At 40.2% G+C, this 20,640-nt stretch overlaps 1 protein-coding gene across 6 annotated transcripts in view; it reads right to left on the bottom strand.

Moving 5' to 3' along the window:
• Positions 1-13,144, bottom strand: part of trdmt1 (tRNA aspartic acid methyltransferase 1) — a 52,568-nt gene extending 39,424 nt beyond the window's left edge. For 3 of the 6 annotated variants that reach the window (XM_052016031.1, XM_052016030.1, XM_052016029.1), the window contains exons 1-2: positions 12,995-13,144; positions 1,557-1,666 (exon numbers count right to left, since the gene is read on the bottom strand). In XM_052016031.1, the coding sequence (XP_051871991.1) occupies positions 1,557-1,666; positions 12,995-13,079 (195 nt within the window). In that variant the 5' untranslated portion in view covers positions 13,080-13,144. Of the gene's footprint in view, positions 1-1,556; positions 1,667-1,948; positions 2,075-12,994 lie in introns of those variants that run through there. The other 3 variants (XM_052016033.1, XM_052016034.1, XM_052016032.1) reach the window with 3 other exon arrangements.
• Positions 13,145-20,640: the final 7,496 nt, after the last annotated feature.

Below are 20,640 nucleotides of genomic sequence, written 5' to 3'. Positions count from 1 at the left end.
GCAGAAGATCAAATATTTACCAGGGCATTAGAAAGGGGTCAGTAATTAAGAAACCATTAACATTTTTTAGTATTCTGCAACAAATCCAAGATACAGTGTTGGTTTTAGCTACAATTAACTGCTAAAGTTCAGCCTGCCACAGGATTGAGAACATTGCAAGATGTACATTTTGATCAAAGGTTATGTAAAGCAGTCTAATGTTAGGATTGACAATCTAATAATTTTGACAGCCAGATTGACAGAGTTGACAGCACCATCACCAAGTTAAACGATCATGGATTCAGACCAAACTGCAGAATTGAATAAATTCTAAACTGATTGTGCATTGCAGGACACACTGCAGTGTCACTGCAAGGATGTTACTGACGGTTCTCAAACATGTCTGGTTTTAGGAACATTTTTGTTTAATATCTTCAGAAACAGAAACATTGCAGGACACACTGTAGTGTCATTGCTAGGATGTTACTGAGGGTTCCCAAATGCTTCGATTTTGGGACCACTTTGTCCCTGTTTCTGAAAATATTGAACAATCTGTTGAGAATCACAAGTGAAGTGGCTAAATTTTCAGATGATGGTCTCCAAAGCTAACCAAATCTTGTGAATTAGTAAGGAAGGAAGCAGATGAAATTCAGTGTTCACAAGTGCAAAATGTTCTCATTGGGACAAGATCCAGAAGGGCATAAATTCCGCATAAACCTTATTTTCATGAGTGAAACCCTTACACATTATGGTCACTTCATGCCTCGCCTGATTGACTTAGCCACATAAAACCACACATTGGTCTTTTTCCATCTAGTTCAGAGGTTTCCAAACTTTTATTGCATACTCACTTTCAAATTTGCCAGCTGCCTAAATTCCCTAACATCGCATGTAAAATATCTGGATCCCTTAAAAGTCAGTTTTTTTTTAAATTGTTAAATAAATCTTAAAAATTTCTTATCACTTGCAAAAAAAAAGTTTATCATTTCATCTTCACAATGGCTGATTTAGCTGCTTTAAAATAAACAAGTAATGGCAAACTTCATTCATTGTACCTTTCACCCCCAACCATTCCCCCTATTCATAAATAATCACATTTGAATTGCTCTTGAAATAAAAAGTCATTATAAAAATCACACCAGTCTCTGTTTTAACTATTAAAACTCAGAAAGTTAATTAAGAAAGCTAAAAGAGGAAAATCAACATAAATGATGATTATAAGGATGTTTGAACGAACACTACCTTTGCCTACAGAAATGTACTTCAAAATGTAATGTATACATTGTGAAGCATTTTAATAGGTCCTTGGGAAACTATTGGTCTTCTATGAGTAAATGTACTTGTTACATCACTGATGACCTTCATTTGCTGTTTTTGCGCAAGCAGGCCGCATAGAACAGCTTATCGAAAATACTGTTTTTATTACTGTCATGGGATCAAGCAACCACAGATGTAGAAACTGGAAAATACACACAATGTGAAAATATCAAGAACAAATAAAATGGCTTTTATTTTGTAAAATAAAACTTATAAATAGCAATGCCATTGGTTTCACAAAACAAATAGTTACAACTTACTTCAATTGTTTTGGGGTAGATGCAAGTGTTTGGAAAGTTGCATTTATAAACTTCATTAGCAACAGTATTGATGTCAACTGCAGCAACAACTTCAGCAGCAATGCAACTTCCTGTAACAAAGAAAATGTGTGAATTGTAGCAGAATAAAGCTGACCTTTCTTTTTTAAAAAAGATAATACAATTACCAAGTTAAAAATCCACATTGTGGGATTTTGTTTAATTAGCAGTTAATTCATTTTTTTAAAAAAACTTTCCTTGCTATTTTACATGATTAACTGTCATCCCACACAAAGTACAAGATTATTTGCTAACTAAATAATATTGAGAGTGCTGTCATTCTGTATAGATAAATATGAATTCTAGCTCCCCTCTCACAGTTCTTAGAACATTACCGTTTCTTGTTGGGTTTTAGTATCAGTACAGACAAGATCCTTTGCAGTGGAATAGCCAAATGTAGAAGTGATCCTGCTTTAAACACAACAGTCAAAAGAAAATATCCTTCTCAACTTGTACCAGAACCAGCCAGTTCTGATGCAATATGACTGACCTGTAACATTAACTTAGTTTCTCTATGTACAAATGTTGCCTCACCTGCTAGGCTTTTCCTGGCACTCTTTTTGTTTAAGATTTGAGCAACCATTGTTTCCTGTATCGCACAATACCAGAATTATTTTTTTCTTCTCTCCTTCCACTATTCTCAGTTATCTCTCACTAGTTACACCTCCTCCTGACAGACTGTGTCATCTATTTTCTTTAGGTCTCCATCATATCACAGACATCCCACTTGTTCTCACCACCCATCCCTGATCTCTGCAATTTATAACATGCCTATTTTCTAACTTTTCCTAGTTCTGATGAAAGATCATTGATCCGAAACATTAATAGAATGCTGACTGACCTACTGAATATTTCATGCATTTTCCATTATCAAAACAAAATGGGAGAGTTTAGTCCCAATTTTCTGATCACCTTTCTGATCCTTCCTGAACCTTTGTCTTCTGTGCATACATTCTCAATTGAAAAACTGCAATTAACAGCTGTATAAAAATCAACGTTATTATTCTGTGAAATAATTAGCTTATAATGTACCAAGCACTGTGTGCTAAGAAGTTTTAATCACTTCAAGCATTACTAATAAGAGATTAATGCAATGACTACAACATACTGTCAGCAACAATGCAAAATATTTCACAACAAGTTTAAAACAATTTTACTTCACTATTTAATAGTGCTTTTGGGTTATCTGAAGCAATCATTTATTATAAATGTGAAATAATGAAAACAGGAGAGACAACAACAAGTGTAATGGAGCTATAAAAATGGTTTATGAACAATACAAATAATTGTGTTTTTATTCATTTAACTTGCATAGAACTTTATATCACCGACATCACTTGGCCCAAAAGTGTATGGTAGTGTTTTATCTCCACACAGCTTCCTCTCAATTATCTTATCCTATCAATGTATCCTTACGTCATCTTATCCTTCATATTTATCTAGCTTCCCATTAAATGCATTAACGACACTCATGGTAGCGGTTTCCACATTCTCACCATTTACAGACTGAAGCTGTTTTCTGTTTTATCCCTTTGTGGATTTATTGGTGACATGTATAACCCCTAGCTTTGGACTCCCCAGAAGCAATTTCTCCATGTTTGTCATATTGAAAACTTTTAAGACTGTCATCAGTCACCTCGTACACTTTTCCTCTCAGACCAAAAAAACTCTAGTTGTCTTTTGCAACATCGTTCTGGCATTGTACTTACTTTTTTTCCCACATTTTCTCCAGTGCTTTTACATCCTATTTAAAATACAAAGGCCAGAAGTGTGATGTGACCAATGATGCATACAAAGTTCAATATAACTTTTCCAATTCCTCTCAAAATAAACTCCAATGCTTGTAGGTTTTCTTTATGATTTATGTATCAGCATCCCCCAAATCCTTTCAGATGTCATTTTTCAAGGAGTATGTAATATGCTTTGTCTTCCTACAAAAACCTACATTTCCAATTAGTTTTCTTAAAACTCAGTGATATAAAATACTGCTTTTTAAATAATATTTGTGCATATTCCTTCTGTCACTCCAGCTGGCTACATGATGGCAAACTCCATGAATAGAGATGAGTAAAATTATCAGTTTCAATTTCTACAAGCTATTCATTGACTACACTCAACCTTCAACACCATAATACCAAATAAGCTCATCTCTAAACTCCTGGACCTTGGGCTTGGGACCCTATGTGCAACTGGTTTCAAGACTTCCTGACTAGCAGACCTCAAATGGTCAGAATTGGTTAGAACATTTCATCCACACTGACCCTCAACACTGTGCGTTTTGATGTACGTGTGACTAATAAAGATATCTTATCTTACCAGGGTTGTGTGCTCAGTCCCCTGCAATACTCCTTGTATACCCATGACTATGTGGTCAGGTGAATCTTTAAGTTTGCTAATGTTACCACTGTAATCAGCCGGATCAACAACAATGATGAGGTGGAGTATAAGAAAGAGATCACGAACCTTGTGTTATGGTGCCAGAACAACAACCTACAACATTACAACCTAGCCCTAAAGTTGTCAGTTGGGTCATTGAACTCAGGAAGTGTTTGTGGGGTGGGGGGTGGGGAAGGTGGTGGGTTGGTGGCGAACACAACCCTGTCCTCATCAACAGAGCTGCTATAGAGGTGATCCAACAGCTTCAAATTCCTTGACATCCATATCACCAGCAACTTCACCCAGTCCCTCCACGTTACTATGGTGATCAAGAAAGTGCATCAGCATATTTACTTTCTTAGGTCTCTGAGAAGATTCAGCGCATCCAAGAGGATTCTCTCAAACATCAACAGATGTGCTATGGAAAGTATCCTGACTTGTTGCATCTCAGACTGGTGTGGTAACCACAACCCAGTCCATCATAGGCTCGTCACCTCCTTGCATCCAGTCCATCTTCACGGCATGTTGCTTCAGGAAAGCAAAATGTATCATCAAGGATAGCTGCCACCCTGGCCATTCCTCTCTCTCTCTTCTACCTTTTGAGAGAGGATACAGAAGCTTGAAAGCCCAACATCCAGACTTAAGAACAGCTTCTTCCCATTGCTATCAGACTGCTGAACCAATTACCTATTTCACATCCCCTTCCCAGTGGTGCTACCATGTTCTCAGATTCCTAATTTTACCTCTCTCGGTTATTCCAGTATTATCACTTCATCATTTCTTTTTGCACTACTTCAGATTGCACGACAATCTTTGCACCATTCTGCTGTTTTAGGCTTATTGTTGTTTTTATTATTACCATTTATACTGTGAGACCCACGTGAGCAAGGAATTTCATTGCACCCTGTTGTATATGACAATACACTAATCTAATCTAATCTTTCATTCCGAATCCAACAAAATATCTGTATTTAATGTACAAAACATGCAAAAACTCAAATGACAAACTGCAGAAAAAGCTGGAAATAGTCAGGAGAAGAACTAGCATCTGTTGAAAGAACTGACATGTTAATATTTCAAGTGTGTACTATTTATCAGGACTGAACAATTTTACATACAAGTATGCTTTAAAAAAAAGTAACAGTAAGATGTTAAAGCACTCATACACTCGAGCTTAAGAAGTAAACAACATATAAAATGTGGAAGAGCAGATTCAATTGAAAATTTAAGGGAATCTATGGGTGGAGACACAGTGGCTGTCTTTCCAGAAGAAGAGAACAATGCAAATGTTTGGATGGTACAAGCTTGGTTTGTTTTCGGACAGCTGGATTCTTTGAAAGTGAACAGCTCACTAGGCTCACATTAATTAAATCCCATGTGCATTTGACCATCATTTTCAATTCTCCATCTACACATGTGGTGTCAGATAACTGGAGGGCTGCTAGCATTGTACCATTGTTGAAAACAAGAGGAAGAGATAAACTGACTACCAGGCCAGGTTTAACTTGTGTGCTTGAGTTACTGTATTCAATGCTGAGGAGGAACTGATGGATATGACGGACTTAAATTTTTAAAGGCTTCTGGTAAGTCCCAGACATGAGAGTCAGCAAGGTTAAAGTACATGAAATTGGAGACAATATACTGTCATGGATTAAAAACTGGTTAATAGACAAGAAGCAAAGAGCTTCTTCTCAGGTTGGCAGACTATGATGAGTGGAATCACTGCACTAACATGACTGAAAGCTAACATGCAGGCACAGCAAGCAATTAGCAACGCAAATTGCCTTTATTATAAGAGGATTTCCTGTAATTATATAGGGCTTGTGTACAGTTTTGATTGGCTTACCTTAAAAAAGGCATATATTGCCACAGAGGGAATGCAACAAAGATTCACCAGACTTATTTCTGGGTCCTGGGATAGCAGATTTGCCCATAAGTAGTGATTTAGCAGTCCAAGCCTATATGTTCTCTCAGGTTAAGAATAATTATAGTCAATCTCATTGAAACTTTAAAAATTCTTATAGGAGTCAACAAGATGGATTCAGGGAATATGCTTCTCCTGGCTAGGTAGCCCATAGTCTCAGAATGAGGGATATGGCACTTGGGACTGAGATGAAAAGAAATTGGAAGTCTGTGACCAGTGGTGTACCACAGGGAATGGTGCACCACAGGAATTGGTGCCAGGACCCTTGCTGTTTCTTATATCCAGTAACAACCTGGATATGAACATAGGGAGTATGAACAAAATGTACAAGATGACAGGAAAATTGATGGTATTGGTAATGGTGAGGTGGGTACTCTTTAGCTACAGGATGATATCAATGTAGCTTGTAAGTTGAGTTGGTAAGTTGAGCAGAGAATGGTGGATGGCTTTTAATGCTGAAAAACATGAACTGATGAAGTTTGGGAGGATTAATAAGGCTAGAAAATACACAATGAATGACAAGACTCTGGGAAGTACTCAGGAAGAGAGAGACTTTGATGTACATTTCCAAGGATCCTTGAGCAGCAGCTCAGGTAGATAAGATGGTTAAGAAAGCTTACAGAATACTCATCTTCATTTGCCAGGACATAAACTATAAGAACAGGGACCTCCTAAAATACAACACCTCACACTTGTCTAGATTAATCACCATCTGCCATTTCTCCACCCAAATTTCCAACTGATCTATATCCTTGCTGTATCATTTGACTATCTTTCTCGCTATCCACAACTCCACAATACTTGTGTCATCTGCAACCTTACTAATCAGTCCACCTACTTTTTCATCCAAATCATTAGCATATATTACAAACAATAGAGGTCCCAGCACTGATCCTTGCAGAACAACACTGGTCACAGGCCTCCAGTCTGAAAACCACCCTTCTACGACAACCCTCTATGACCAAGCCAGTTTTGGATTCAATTTACCAACTCACCAGGGATCCCACATGACCTAAGCTTCCTGACCAGGCTATTATAAGGGACCTTGTTAAATGCTTTACTAAAGTCAATGTAGACAACAACCACTGCGCTACCCTCATCAATCATCTCTAACACTTCCTTTGAAAATTCAATCAAATTTGTGAGACAGGACCTCCCCTACACAAAGCCATATTGAGTATCCCTAATAAGTCCAAGCATTTCCAAATAAGAGTAAATTCTGTCCCTAAGAACCTTTTCCAATAATTTTCTTACCACTTATGTAAGGTTCACCGGCCTTTAACTTCCTGGTTTGTCCCTGTTGCCCTTCTTAAACAAAGGAACAACATTGGCTATTCCCCAACCTACTGGCACCTCACCTATGGCTAAAGAGTCATAGAGCATGGAAACAGGCCCTTCAGCCCAACTGGTCCATGCTGAAGAGAATCTCTGTCACGACCACAGCGCTCTCTTCCCTTGCTTCCCTCAGTTTCCTGGGATAGATCCCATCAGGCCCTAGCAACTTATCCACCTTAATGTTTTTCAAGACACCAAACTCCTCCGCCTTCTTAATATCCATATGCCCTTGAATATCAAAATACCACTCTCTAACCTCACTATCATTCATGGGCCTTCTCTCTGGTGAATACCGATGTAAAGTACTCATTATGGGCCTCACCCACTTCCTCTGGCTCCACACCTAAATTCTCTCCTTTGTCACTGAGTGGACCTAGCCTTTCCCTAGCTACCGTGTTATAACAGTAGATTCATTTTCTCCATTCTCGGAGTTGTAGGAAAAACAAGTATTAAAAAATTGCAGTAAAACAACTGCAAATTTAGAATTTTGTAAAGGGAGAACTGGATATTATATAGGCTTTGAGGTATGTACCCCAAGAAATTTTTACTGCACATCACAAAAGAAAGAGGAACTTCATCCAGGGCTTGCAGGAAGCAACCAAAAGCATGGTGAAAATAGTGATTTATAAAGGAAGTTACAATAACATAATGCAAAAAGAATATAGGGTTTTGTTCATGGAATAAAGATAAGAACACATTCAGATCCACAGTAAATTTTTTGGAATTGGGCAAGGATAGGTTTGTTAGGCAAACATAATTTGAGATGAGAAAGGATGTGGGTGACAGTTGTAGCCAAGTTGGACTTTACATAGGAAGTGGATTTAATGAAGAGAACACCAAGAAAAAAGTCAAACCTAGGAAATACTGCAAATCAGAGATCCAATTTTTTCCTGAGTTTTGTAGAGATTTCATCAATGTTCCCTCATTTAGCTTCTATTGCAAACATTTTCCAGTTTGCTTCTGGAGCAAAGCTGGCTGTTATAGAAAACAGGAATAAATCATTTAAAAATGTCAATCCTTATTCATATTGAAAAATGCACTGCTTTGTGCACAAAACATTGAAAATGTACTTATTCCCTAGCAAAGTGTTGAGATTAATTGGTCAAACAATGCACCCTGGACATCATCTGGTCAAAACTAAATCACTTAATTTCAAGATTATGTTGTCCAAATTAAACACTGTTCTGCAGTTTGCATCAGCCCTTTCAATTTAAGCCCACCAGGAAATATCTGTGGTCTGAACGTGTGGTTATGAGTCACAGCTTTAGATTTCAGCCTTCAAACCTGTATTACTCATCAGTTGAATGCCCAATGCCAGATGTCCAACTCAAATCTGTATTTCAAAAATATTATCCAGTAGAAACAGTAATAGGCCACATTTGTTCAACTTTGAATAGAAATTAGTGAACGAAGAAATAAACTACTGTAACGCATTTTCATCTGAAGTACCACTACCCTTTTTTGTAGTTCTGAATGATATCAGTTAAAAAAGACAAGTTCACTTTGGCTGCAGGAAAGAAAAGTGGAATATAAAGTCAGTTTAAAAGAAAACATTTAGTGGTTGTTGTATTTTCCATAAATTAATGCTGTCAATTTAGCAAATTCTTCTGCAATTATGTTATTCATTAAAAGAAAATAATTTAAAAAAACTGCTGATGCTGGAACTCCGAAACAAAACAAGAAAATGCTGGAATAACTCAGCAAGGCAGGCAGTATATGTTATTCTGATGAATGGTCAAGGACACAAAACATTGACTGTTCCTCATTCCACAGATGCTGCCTTGCTTGCTGAGTTTTTCCAGCATTTTGTTTACTTAATTATTACTTGCAGAATTTAAGTCAACCACCAAATGTACTTAGTTGCTATCCATCTTTTAACAGAAATGACATACACTTGAAGTTAGGAACATTACCAAGCAACATTGAAAGAAAAGATTGGTAAAGATAACCCCTAAAGACAGTTTTTGGTTATAGTATGCATTAGAAGCAACACTTCGAATGTTCCTTTTAAGAGTTGGGTCATAAATTACAGTTTTCAATTCAAAAGCTATCAGAGAAGACCATAATTACACCCAAACTATAATGCGATGAGAATTGGACAGAAGAAATTCAATAATTGTGGTGGAATACTGAAGATTTGCAAAACTCATTCAGATTGATAAAACTGTGCAAGTTTTTAACCTGAAAGAAAATCTAAATAAATTAGGCATATAAAGTAAACTGTACATATACATAACTCGAGGTTATCAATAAATGATAGCTGAACAATATGGCTTCATTTTTGACAAAGGTGACCTGGAGAAAGTTCTAACTCATGCACGACTAATAACAGACACACACCATCCTTTGACTGAAATATGTGTTGCCATATGTGGGGCTGACCATACAGTTTAGTAAGACTACTGAAGAATGTGCAAATCACAGGGAGCAACCTGAACTCAGCTTTTAATCACACATGTTGACTATGTAATTAGAAAAGCAGAAAAGGTTCAAGATAATGAAGTGGGGAAATCATGGAACTAGATGCAGCCTGTAGGGCTAGCTGAGGACCAGAGGGTAATAGGAGAATGGAGTGGATAGGAGATGTAGAAGTTTGATTAGTTAAAGGGCTGGCTGGATCAGCAGGTATTTGTTGATTGTACAATCATCCAATAGAACATGCTGAATGGTGTTTTGTCACTTGCATGTGATTGCTTAAGAAACAGTAAAAAAATGCAGCAAGCTAGTTCTTGAAATATATTACTTTTTCTGTTGAGAAAATATGCAAGGCTATCAGGAGAGTTAGAAGTAGAATTGCCATAGAACACCCTAACATACTACCAATGGGACAAAGGTGACGGAAGTACTGTTTAGGATGTTTTGTATGGGAACATCAGCAGTATGCACAGTCAAGGGTTGAGATTGCTTTGCATATCCTGCTTGAAAGTCTGCTGCCTGCTAAAGTTGAAGTCAGACAAAGCTGCATGAGATAAGGGACAATGACCTCACTGTGATATCTGTCCACTTGGTTCTCCATTATGGGCAAAGATGTCAGAAGCAGTAGTAAATTGGGAGGTAGGAGAAGACAAGCAACAAGTGCTGGATCTAAGCAAAACAAACTGCAGGGAATTAAGAGACTATCGGTTCACTTTACATCTCCACCAGCACCCAGAACCTCTCAGCAGACACTGCACAGTAACCTCAGAAGAAAACTGTTCATTTATTTTCAATGTTAAGCAGAAACAAAAAAGCTAATGGCAAAGTAAAGAAAATAAAAGTTGGTATCCCTGGCTGCCTACCACAGTCATAAATCAAATCACAACAACTCTAGCCTATTGGAACCATAATAACTGAAGAAAAATTGTCAAGGTATTGGTGACTGATGTTTTCTAACAGTACTATCCAATGTTTACATTTTGAGATTTTTAAAACAGAAACATCAGCAGCTACTGACATGTCCAGTATGGCTCACCTCTATCAGAATCCTGTCTGTTGCATTCCTGCACTGGCACTTTACCGCAAACTAAAACTGGCAATCCAGTAATGACTCAAGAAATGCTGCATTGTTGCAGGAGCCAGCCTTTAGACAAGCCATAAAACAACAAGGAATCCACCTACTCCAGCAAATCTTAAAAACCTCATACCATGGGATGAAAGTCTTCCAAAATTTTCTCCTTCAACCAATATGATTACATCAAAAGCATTTGTTTTTTGTGGCATTTCCAGGTACAGAATGGCAACAAAATTCAATTCCCAAATCCAGTTGAATGGAAGAAGTAATTTAAAACATTAATATGATACAGTGTAACATTAATACAATTTTTTTCTGCATGGCTTATTTCTGATTTCAGTTCTACAAAGGATCAGCTCTTTGTTTTAAAAAAATAAAGTTGACTGTAAATTATAATTAAATGCTTGTTGCAGCAAGACTTGGAAATGCAAGCACTAAGGTTTTGTGGTTATAAATAATCACAAGTGTACAAACTGCTAATATGCTCAGTTTTATTTTTTTTAATACTCATTTTCAACATCTATCCTGAATTTCCCTTTAGAAGTTGGTGGTGAGCCATCTCCAACAACACTCCATTGGTTGTGACATTGCATAGCTGTTTCTATTGCATGCCATCTTTGCTGCTTATGGCACACAAGTAGTCCTGCATTGCAACCTCACTTGGCTGGAAATATCATCACTCTTAGGAATGCCAGATGCTGCTCTCCTCATTGAACTAGGGTTGATTTCTGGCTTGATAATAACAGTAGAGTAATGGATATAGAACATAGAACACTACAGCACAGTACAGGCCCTTCAGCCCACAATGTTGTGCCAACATTTTATCCTGCTCCAAGATTTACCTAACCCTTCCCTCCCACATAGCTCACCATTTCTCTATCATTCATGTGTCTACCTAAGAGTCTCTTAAATGTCCCTAATGTATCTGCCCCCACAACCTCTGCAGTCAGTGTGTTCCACGCACCCAACACTCTCTGTATAAAAAAACTTACCCCTGACATCCCCCTTATACCTTCCGCCAATCACCTTAAAATTATGTCCCCTTGTGTTAGCCATTGTTGCCCTGGGAAATGTCTCTGACTGTCCACTCGACCTATGCCTCTTATCATCTTGTACACCTCTATCAAGTCACCTCTCATCCTCCTCTCCAAAGAGAAAAGCCCTCGCTCCCTCAACCTATCCTCATAAAACGTGCTCTCCAATCCAGGCAACATTCTGGTAAATCTCCTCTGCACTCTCTCTAAAGCTTCCACATCCTTTCTATAACGAGGCAACCAGAACTGAACACAATACTCCAAGTGTGATATGCCAAACCATGAGATTATACATTGGAACGGTGTGCATTTTTGTTGCTGGTAATGGTCTGCAGCAGTTTTGAGTTGCTATATCTGTTGTGAGTCTCCCTCCCTTAGCAGAATTGTGGTGCCACACAACATAATGGAGGGTGCCCTCAGTGTGAAGATGAAATTGTGTCTCCAAAGGGCTGTGGTAATTTCTACCAATGATCCATCACAGGTCAATTGGTGAAGATGGGGTCAAGTAGGTTCATCCTTCATGTTGGATCCCTGCCACAAGCTTAATCTGGCAGCTTCAGAACCCAACCAGCACAACCTGTGGTGATGCTACCAAGGCATTCTTTGTGATGGGTACTTAAGACCACCATCCAAAGTACATTCTGCTTCTTCCAAATGTTGATCAACATGGAGGAGCAGCAACTAAATAGTTGAGGTAACATTATCAGATGGCAATCAGGATGAACTTTCGTTTGAAAACGTATGATCCAATGCCATAAGACTTCATTGGATCTGCAGTAAAGTTAATAACTCCATTGGCTACTTTTTCCCACCACCTCTGGTGGGTCTGTCCTGCCTGCGGAACAAGACATACCCAGGGATAGTGATGGGGAATCTGACACATTTTCTGCACGATGTAATTCTGTGAATATGACAAGGTTGGGCCGTTTCTAGACGAATCGGTGGAGCCACTCTCCCAACTTAGACACCAGTCCATGGATCTTTGTGAAGACTTTTCACTTTCATTCTTAATCAACAAACAGTTATCATGTTGTTAAATGAAACGCCTAAGTAAAGTTATTCCAATCAACCAGAACACGTGCTAGTTAGAGTTCTACTTTCCATAACCCGTGGAGCACCAACAACATTTAAAACACTGAGAAGGAAGTGTGCGTGCATCAACCTTCCCCGTGAAACGAGCTCCGTTCTCGGTGCTCTCCTCCGCTCGCTTTCACTATTTTACCTTTCAGCGCGTAGTGCATGCCGCCAATTCCGCTGTACAACTCCAGCACCCTCAACAGCGGGCTCGGGATGTCGGGCTCCATCATAACAACAGGCCCATCTCCAGGGGAAACCCCGCAGCCTCGATGCTCCCCCGCTGCACCCGTGCGCGGACGATAGTTCCTACCTGGCTTCTGAGTACCCGACCCGCGCTGAACCAGGAGAGAGACGCTAAATGTCAATTAGTCTCACTGTGTAATATTTCCTCTGCAACAAAATGATACAGAAATGTACTCTTCAAGCAGCTGGGAGGACAAAGAATTGCATTTTTATATAGAATTAAACCAGACTTTTCCTATTCAATTTATATTTCATATTTTGTATTGTGTTTCTATAAGTATTTCGCGTTCATAGTTTATTTCTTTAGACTGATCACAATCCCTTCTAAATTTAAGGAGGTACATTAAGCTCTGTCTTGCAGGGGACGATTCTTTCAAGTAGGTGACATTCATGACATAAACTGGCCCACATACTTAAAGAAACATTAAAATCTCCATTAAACAAAGCAGGGGTTCCAGGTGGGCAAAGAGTTGATGTCTAGCAATTTGAATCATAAAATTGTTGCAGTACAGACTGAGGCCTTTCAACCCATCTAGTCTTTGCTGGATTTAAGTAGAATAATCCCATCAGTCCTATTTCCCTGAGCAAAAAACAAACTGCTGAAAGAAGTCAGCAGGTCAAGAAGCATCCACGAAAACAAAGGGGTGGTCAACATTTTAGGATGAAACCCTGCATGCTCAACCTGAAATGTCGACCATCCCTAGTTGTGGAAGTGATGAAGGATGATGTACCGGATGCAGAGGCTAGTAGAAAGAAAGGTGAAGACGAGGAAAACATCCCTGTTTTGCATGAACTGAAGTACTGCGGTAAGAGAAGTCTGAGAAAGGGAGGAAATGTGAGAGAGGGCTCCATCAACCACAGTAGAAGGGGAGCCATATTTCCTGAAAGATAAACTGGAATGGAACGCCTTATCTTGAGAACAGATGCGACAGAGATGGAGAAACTGGCAGAAAGGGATGGCATCCTTAGAGATGGTGGGAAGAGGTATAGGTAGCTGTGGGGGTCAGTGGGTTTATAGTAAATATTAGTGGATTGCTTGTCTCCTGAAATGGAGACAGAGAGATCCAGAAAAGGGAGAGAAGTGTCACAAATAGTCCAAGTGAATTTGAGAGTGAGGTGGAAGTTAGTATTGAAGGTTATAAAGTTCATGAGTTCTGCACAGGTGTAGGAAGCAGCACTAATGCTGTCGCCGAAGTAACGGTTAAAAAGTTGGGGAGCGCTACCATAGAATGTTTGGAACAAGGACTGTTCCATGTAGCCAACACGAAGGCAGGCGTAGCTAGGGCAATATGAGTGCCTGTGGTTACACCTTTGATTTGTAGGAAGTGAGAGGAGTCAAAAGAGAAGTTGGTCAGGGGAAGAACAAGTTCAACTAGGTGGATTAGAGTGTTGCTGGTTGGGGAACTGGTTGGATCTTTGTTGCAGAAAGAAGTGGAGGACTTTATGAACTTCTTGATGATGTATAAAGACTGAATATCCATAGTAAAGGTGAAGCAGTGGGGGCCAGGAATCAGTAGTTATCAAAATGGTGGAAGGCATGAGAGGTGTCCTGGATGTAGCTGGGAAGTGACTGGCCAAGAGGAGACAGGATAGGGTGGAGGTATGAGGAGATAAGTTCAATAGGGCAAGAGAAAGCAGAAACAGTGGGTCTACCAAGGCAGTCCAGTTTGTGGATATTGGATAAGAGATAGAAACAGGAAGTGTGGGATTGGGGTACTGTCAGGTTGGAGGCTATGGAGGGGAGATCTCCTGGTCCATATTCAAAGACTCAGCAGCCGACCAGGTTGAGTATGTCACCACCGTCACGGACTTTATGGCAAGCGTGTAGAGAACTGTTTTCCAAAGAGGTTAATCTGGGTGTTCACAAACCAGAAATGATGGATGAACTGGGTGATCCACTCCCTAATGTAGTACAGATCTGTGGCATTCAAATCAGGTGACCCTGACCTGGACAAGAAATTGAGATACGACCTACGTAAAGCTTTCAGGGATGCCAAGGGACAATACCAGTCCAAAATTGAGTCCCAGACCAGTTGTCAGTTGTGGTAGGGCTTACATGCTATAACAGGCTACAAAATGAAATCCGAGAGCATTTCCAACAATAGTGCATCCCTTTCTGATGATTTAAACCATTCTATGCGCATTTTGAACAGAAGGAAAAGGGAATGTCATCACCCGCCCTGACAGCCTTCAATGCATCTGTACCCAAAATCACTGTTGTAGACGTCAGGTCAGTCTTCCAGAGAGAAAACCTGTGGAAAACATCTGGCCCAAATGGTGTCCCTGGCTGTGTCCTTAGATCCTGCACAGATCAGCTGGCGGGGGTATTTGCAGACATTTTTAGAACTCTCCCTTCTTCAATCTGAAGTTCCCACTTGCTTTAGGAAGGCCACTATCATCCCAGTACCTAAGAAAAAAAAGGTAACGTGCCTTAATGACCACTGCCCGGTGGTTCCGACTTCCATCATCATGAAATGCTTCAAGAGGCTGGTCATGCCACATATCAACTCCAGCTCCCAGATAACCTCGACCCATTGCAATTCACCTACCGTCGAAACAGGTCCACTGTGGACACCATCTTCCTGACCCTACACTCACCTCTGGAGCATCTGGACAGTAAAGACACCTACGTTAGACTATTGTTTATTGACTACAGCTTCACTTTCAGTACTATAATTCCAGGCAAGCTCATCTCCAAACTCCTAGACCTGGGACTCAACACCTCCCTTTGCAAATGGATCCTTGACTTCCTGACCAACAGACTACAAACAGTAAGGATAGGCAGCAACACCTTCACCATGATTATCCTCAACACTGGTGACCCATGAGGCTGTGTCCTCAACCCCCTACTTTATTCCCCATACACACACAACTGCATGCCAAATTCTGCTCTAACTCCATCTACAAGCTTTCAGATGACACTGGCATAGTGGGCCGAATCTTAAATAACAATGAGTCAGAGTAAAGGAAGGAGATAAAGAACCTAGTGGCATGGTACTATGACAACAACCTTTCCCTCAATGTCAGCAAAAGAGCTGGTTATTGACTTAAGGAAGGGGGACGGTACACACACTCCTGTTTACATCAACGGTGCTGAGCTCAAGACGGTTGAAGGCTTCAAGTTCCTAGGAGTGAACATCACCAATAGCCTGTCCTGCTCCAACCATGTAGACACCATGTCCAAGAAAACACACCAGCGCCTCTAGTTCTTCAGGAGGTTAAAGAAATTTGGCATGTCACCTTTGACTCTCACCAACTTTTATCAATGCATCATAGAAAGCATCCTATCTGGATGCTTCGTGGCTTGGTATGGCAATTGCATTGCTTGAGACTGTAAGAAACTGCAGAGAGTTTTGGACACATCTCAGCACATCACGGAAACCAACCTCCCCTCCATGGACTCTTTACTACGCTTCTCGCTGCCTCGGTAAAGCAGCCAACATAATCAAAGACCCCACCAACCCCAGAAATTCTCTCTTCTGCCCCCCTCCCATCAAGCAGAAGATACAAAAACCTGAAAGCACATACCACCAGGCTCAAGGACAGCTTCTAGCCCACTGTTATAAGACTATTGAATGGTTCCCTTATGCGATGAGATGGACTCTTGACCTCACAATCTACCTTGTTCGACCTTGCACCTTATTTTCTACCTGCACTGCACTTCCCTGTAGCTGTGACACTTTACTCTGTATTCTGTTATTGTTTTTACCCAGTACTACTTCAATGCACTGTGTAATGAATTGATCTGTATGAACAGTATGCAAGACAAATTTTTCACTGTACCTTGGTACAAGTGACAATAATAAACCAATACTGATAGCAATACCAATAATGAACTACTTCTAGGGTAGTTGTTGGTATGGTATTGGTATTGGTTTATTATTGTCACTTGCACCAAGGTACAGTGAAAAACTTGTCTTGCATACTGTTTGTACAGATCAATTCATTACACAGTGCATTGAGGTAGTACAGGGTAAAAACAATAGAAGCAAACAGTGGCAGAGGTGTTGCTGCCGATCCTCACTGATTGCAGTCTATTGGTCAGGAAGTCAAGGATCCAGTTGCAGATGGAGGTGTTGAATCCTAGGTGTCGGAGTTTGGTAATGAGTTTGCTTGGAATTATAGTATTGAAGACGGAACTGTAGTCAATAAACAATAGTCTAACGTAGGTGTCTTTACTGTCCAGATGCTCCAGAGATGAGTGTAGGGCCAGGGAGATGGCTTCCACTGTAGATCTGTTACAGCAGTAGATGAATTGCAGTGGGTGGAGGTTGTCTGGGAGGCTGGAGTTGATGCGTGCCATGACTAGCCTCTTGAAGCACTTCATGATGGTGGATGCCAGAGCCACTGGTTGGTAGTCATTAAGGCATGTTACCTTGTTTTTCTTAGGTATTGGGATGATGGTGGTCTTCTTAAAACAGATAGGAACCTCACATTGAAGCAGGGAGAGGTTAAATATGTCTGCAAGTACCTCCGCCAGCTGATCAGCACAAGATCTGAGCACATGGTCAGGGACACCATCCAGGCAGATGTTTTCCTCGTGTCGACTCTCTGGAAGACTGATCTTACATCCTCAACGGTGACCACAAGTTCAGTTGCATTGGAAGCCATCAGGGTGGGTGGTGACAATCCACTCCCCTTCTGTTCAAAACGTGCATAGAATGCACTAAGCTCATCAGGAAGGGATGTGCCGTTGTTTATTATGCTGCCCAACTTTGTTTTGTAGCCCTTTAAAGCATATAAGCCCTGTCACAAATGACAGCTGGTCTGGGACTCTATTTTGAACTGGTATTGTCTCTTGGCATTCCTGATAGCTTTCTGGAGGTCATATCTCGATTTCTTGTAAAGGTCAGAGTCACCTGATTTGAACGCAGCAATCTCTGAGTTCAGTAAGAAGTGGATCTCCTGGTTCATCCATGGTTTCGGGTTTGGGATTATTTCTTCTGCCTGCTGGCTTAATATTGCACATTTTTCTGGTTTCTTATAGAATATATGCTTCAGGTTTGAATTGATTAGAAGAAGTGTTTGGTCGATGCTGAATGCCTTTTAGCTGATTTCTAAGTTTGTGCAGAACCAAATACCTTTCAGGGAGAGGTGGTCTGTGAAATCTTCAACTTTCGTGTGACCAGGAAAAAGCAGAGAGGGCAGGAATAGCTGCTAGAAGAGTGAGAAGAAAGATGAGGAGACTGCCTCATCACAAAAGCCAAGTCTGTTTATGGAGCAATTCTCCCACCATAGCAAGGGTAAGGCCTGGAGGTCAAAATTTAATCCAGGAAGGGCCTAATCATTGAAACCTGCTCACTGCTGCTACCACAACTGCAAAGCTATGGACGATAAGAACAACATTGCCCCTATCATATATATGAAGGGCATAGTTACCTTGATAGAGTCCTTTCAGGCTGTTGTTGGAACTGTAACCAACATTGCTCAGTTCTTGTATTCCATATTTTATGGGAGGCCACTAAGGCTGTGCAATCAAAGAGATAGAGCTTCACCTCATTCACTTTTGGAATTCTCTGCAACACCTTTTTTTGATCCAGCACATGTCTGGCAACTAGGCAAAAAAAGTTATTCGCTCAAGATATTGCCAGGAATTTCTTCTGGTATCCATGCATCAAGCAAAGCAATGCACAAGGCGAAGCACATTACTACAAGACAAACCATAGGGCAATGTCAATGTTCTTAAGTAACTTTTCTGCTGTCAGAAAGAACCCAGCAGTACTCAAATGAGCAAATAACAATATCTGTAGCAATACACTGTGTGATGCACTATCAGGCCACTTTGAGGGGATAGCCTTTATAACTGCCTGTCAGGCATGAAGCTGAAAAACACAAGGCATGAGAAAGAAGAGAAGAAAGAGGGAAAGGAAGAAATGAGGGAGGCAGTTCTCCAGAAGTGGAGAAATGTAAAAAGGGAAGATGCAATGTGGTCAGCTACTTCCTAGGCTCTATATGAACAAATAATTCCACTGAAGTAAAAATCTGTCCTTGGTGCATAGAGGTGCTGGGTAACCTGTCTGATGGTATCGGCAAGACTTCCATTCTTCCTGGCACTTTTTTTTAGTGTAAAACGCACCCTAAATGATGTCCACAGTCGTGTAACATGCAAATTCATTTTCAACCTCACTGGTCTGAGGAATATTGTTTAAATTCATTCACAGAACAACCTGTATTTTTTCACCTGAAAAAGTGCGATTTAAAAGGCCGACATTCAGATTCAATTCTTTGTCCTCACTTGGTCCTATGACTTCCTACAACTTCCTGCAGCTTGACTGGTTTGCTTATGGAAGTCAGGTTGAGGTCACCCCTAGCTTTCAAGCCTCAGGATCACTGAGGGATGCTGCTGTTGATCTCTGCTACACTTCACAATTTGCTATTCACTGATGCATTAGGGAGGCTTATTCAGCCTCCACACTCAAGGATGGTAGACTTCATCTAATCTTCCTTCAGTCCACAGGAGCACATAGAGCAAGCACGGGCACTTGCCTGCATTGCTGGCTTCCCCAAAGTGCAGCATTTATAGACTCCACTAATGAACTTACAGAGGCTTCCCAGGCAAGCTCCTACCAGAAGAAGCGCACTACAGCCCTAGAGGGCCTCCATGGTCCTCCTGCTTGTCCCTTTCCTCTGGGAGTTTTCTCCCAACTTCATCCCATCATCGCAAGATCTATGAATTCATTGGCAACTCTCCTAGCACCTCTCCTGGAAGCATGTTGCTTGTAAAGTGGTAAATATCTTTTACGACCAAAAAAATGTTCTCCATTTCCAGAATCTCCAGATGCTGGAAATCTGAAATAAGTATTGTCAAGAAAAGTTTTCAACCTGCTCACTGCACATCAATTTTATGGCATTGAGACAGTGTTGTGGGTCACCCTGACACTGCAAAAATCACATAAGAGCAAGAATATTATTTCTCAAGTTCACATAAATGTATCTTCATCTTTTCTTATGCAACACCACTATGAAACTGTCAGTTACAGTGCAGTATTCCTTTTAATATGTGGTCCCTTTTGACATGGAAGACTGAGCAGGTCAAAATGCATCAGCAGAGAGAGAGAAGCAGAATCAGTATTTTGGGTCAAGGACCCTTAATCAGAACTGGAAAAGTGAGAAGTATGATTTAAGTCAAGGAGAAGGGAAAGGCGGAAGAAACAGAGGGAATATCTGTGATAGGGTGCAGGTGTTGTTTCTCGCCCCAATGATGCTGCTTGTCCTGCTAAGTGTGTCTAGTGTTTTCTGATCACCTTTAAGAGTTGGCTGCAAAGATGGCACTTACTGTGCTGCATGTGTCAACACGTCAAAAAGCAATGCTGCTTTGAAATTGACAGTTTCAGCATGGTATTGCACAGGAGAATCTGACAACATTGATATGTGAATTTGGCAATTGACTACTCTTTACGCAATTTTTACATTGTTTCAATGATCTATAATACTGTTTTAATGCCAAAAAAATGGTGTGTAGCAATATCTAGCTTAAAAACCTGTTGGCAATATCTACATGTGCTTTAATTCATATAATAAATAAAGGCATCTCAGTAATCTGCATTG

Source organism: Pristis pectinata, chromosome 5, assembly GCF_009764475.1.
Source record: "Pristis pectinata isolate sPriPec2 chromosome 5, sPriPec2.1.pri, whole genome shotgun sequence".
NCBI classification, from domain to species: Eukaryota; Metazoa; Chordata; class Chondrichthyes; order Rhinopristiformes; family Pristidae; genus Pristis; species Pristis pectinata.
The sequence above is the reverse complement of the archived record's forward strand: the minus strand, read 5'-3'. Positions and strand labels throughout refer to the sequence as shown.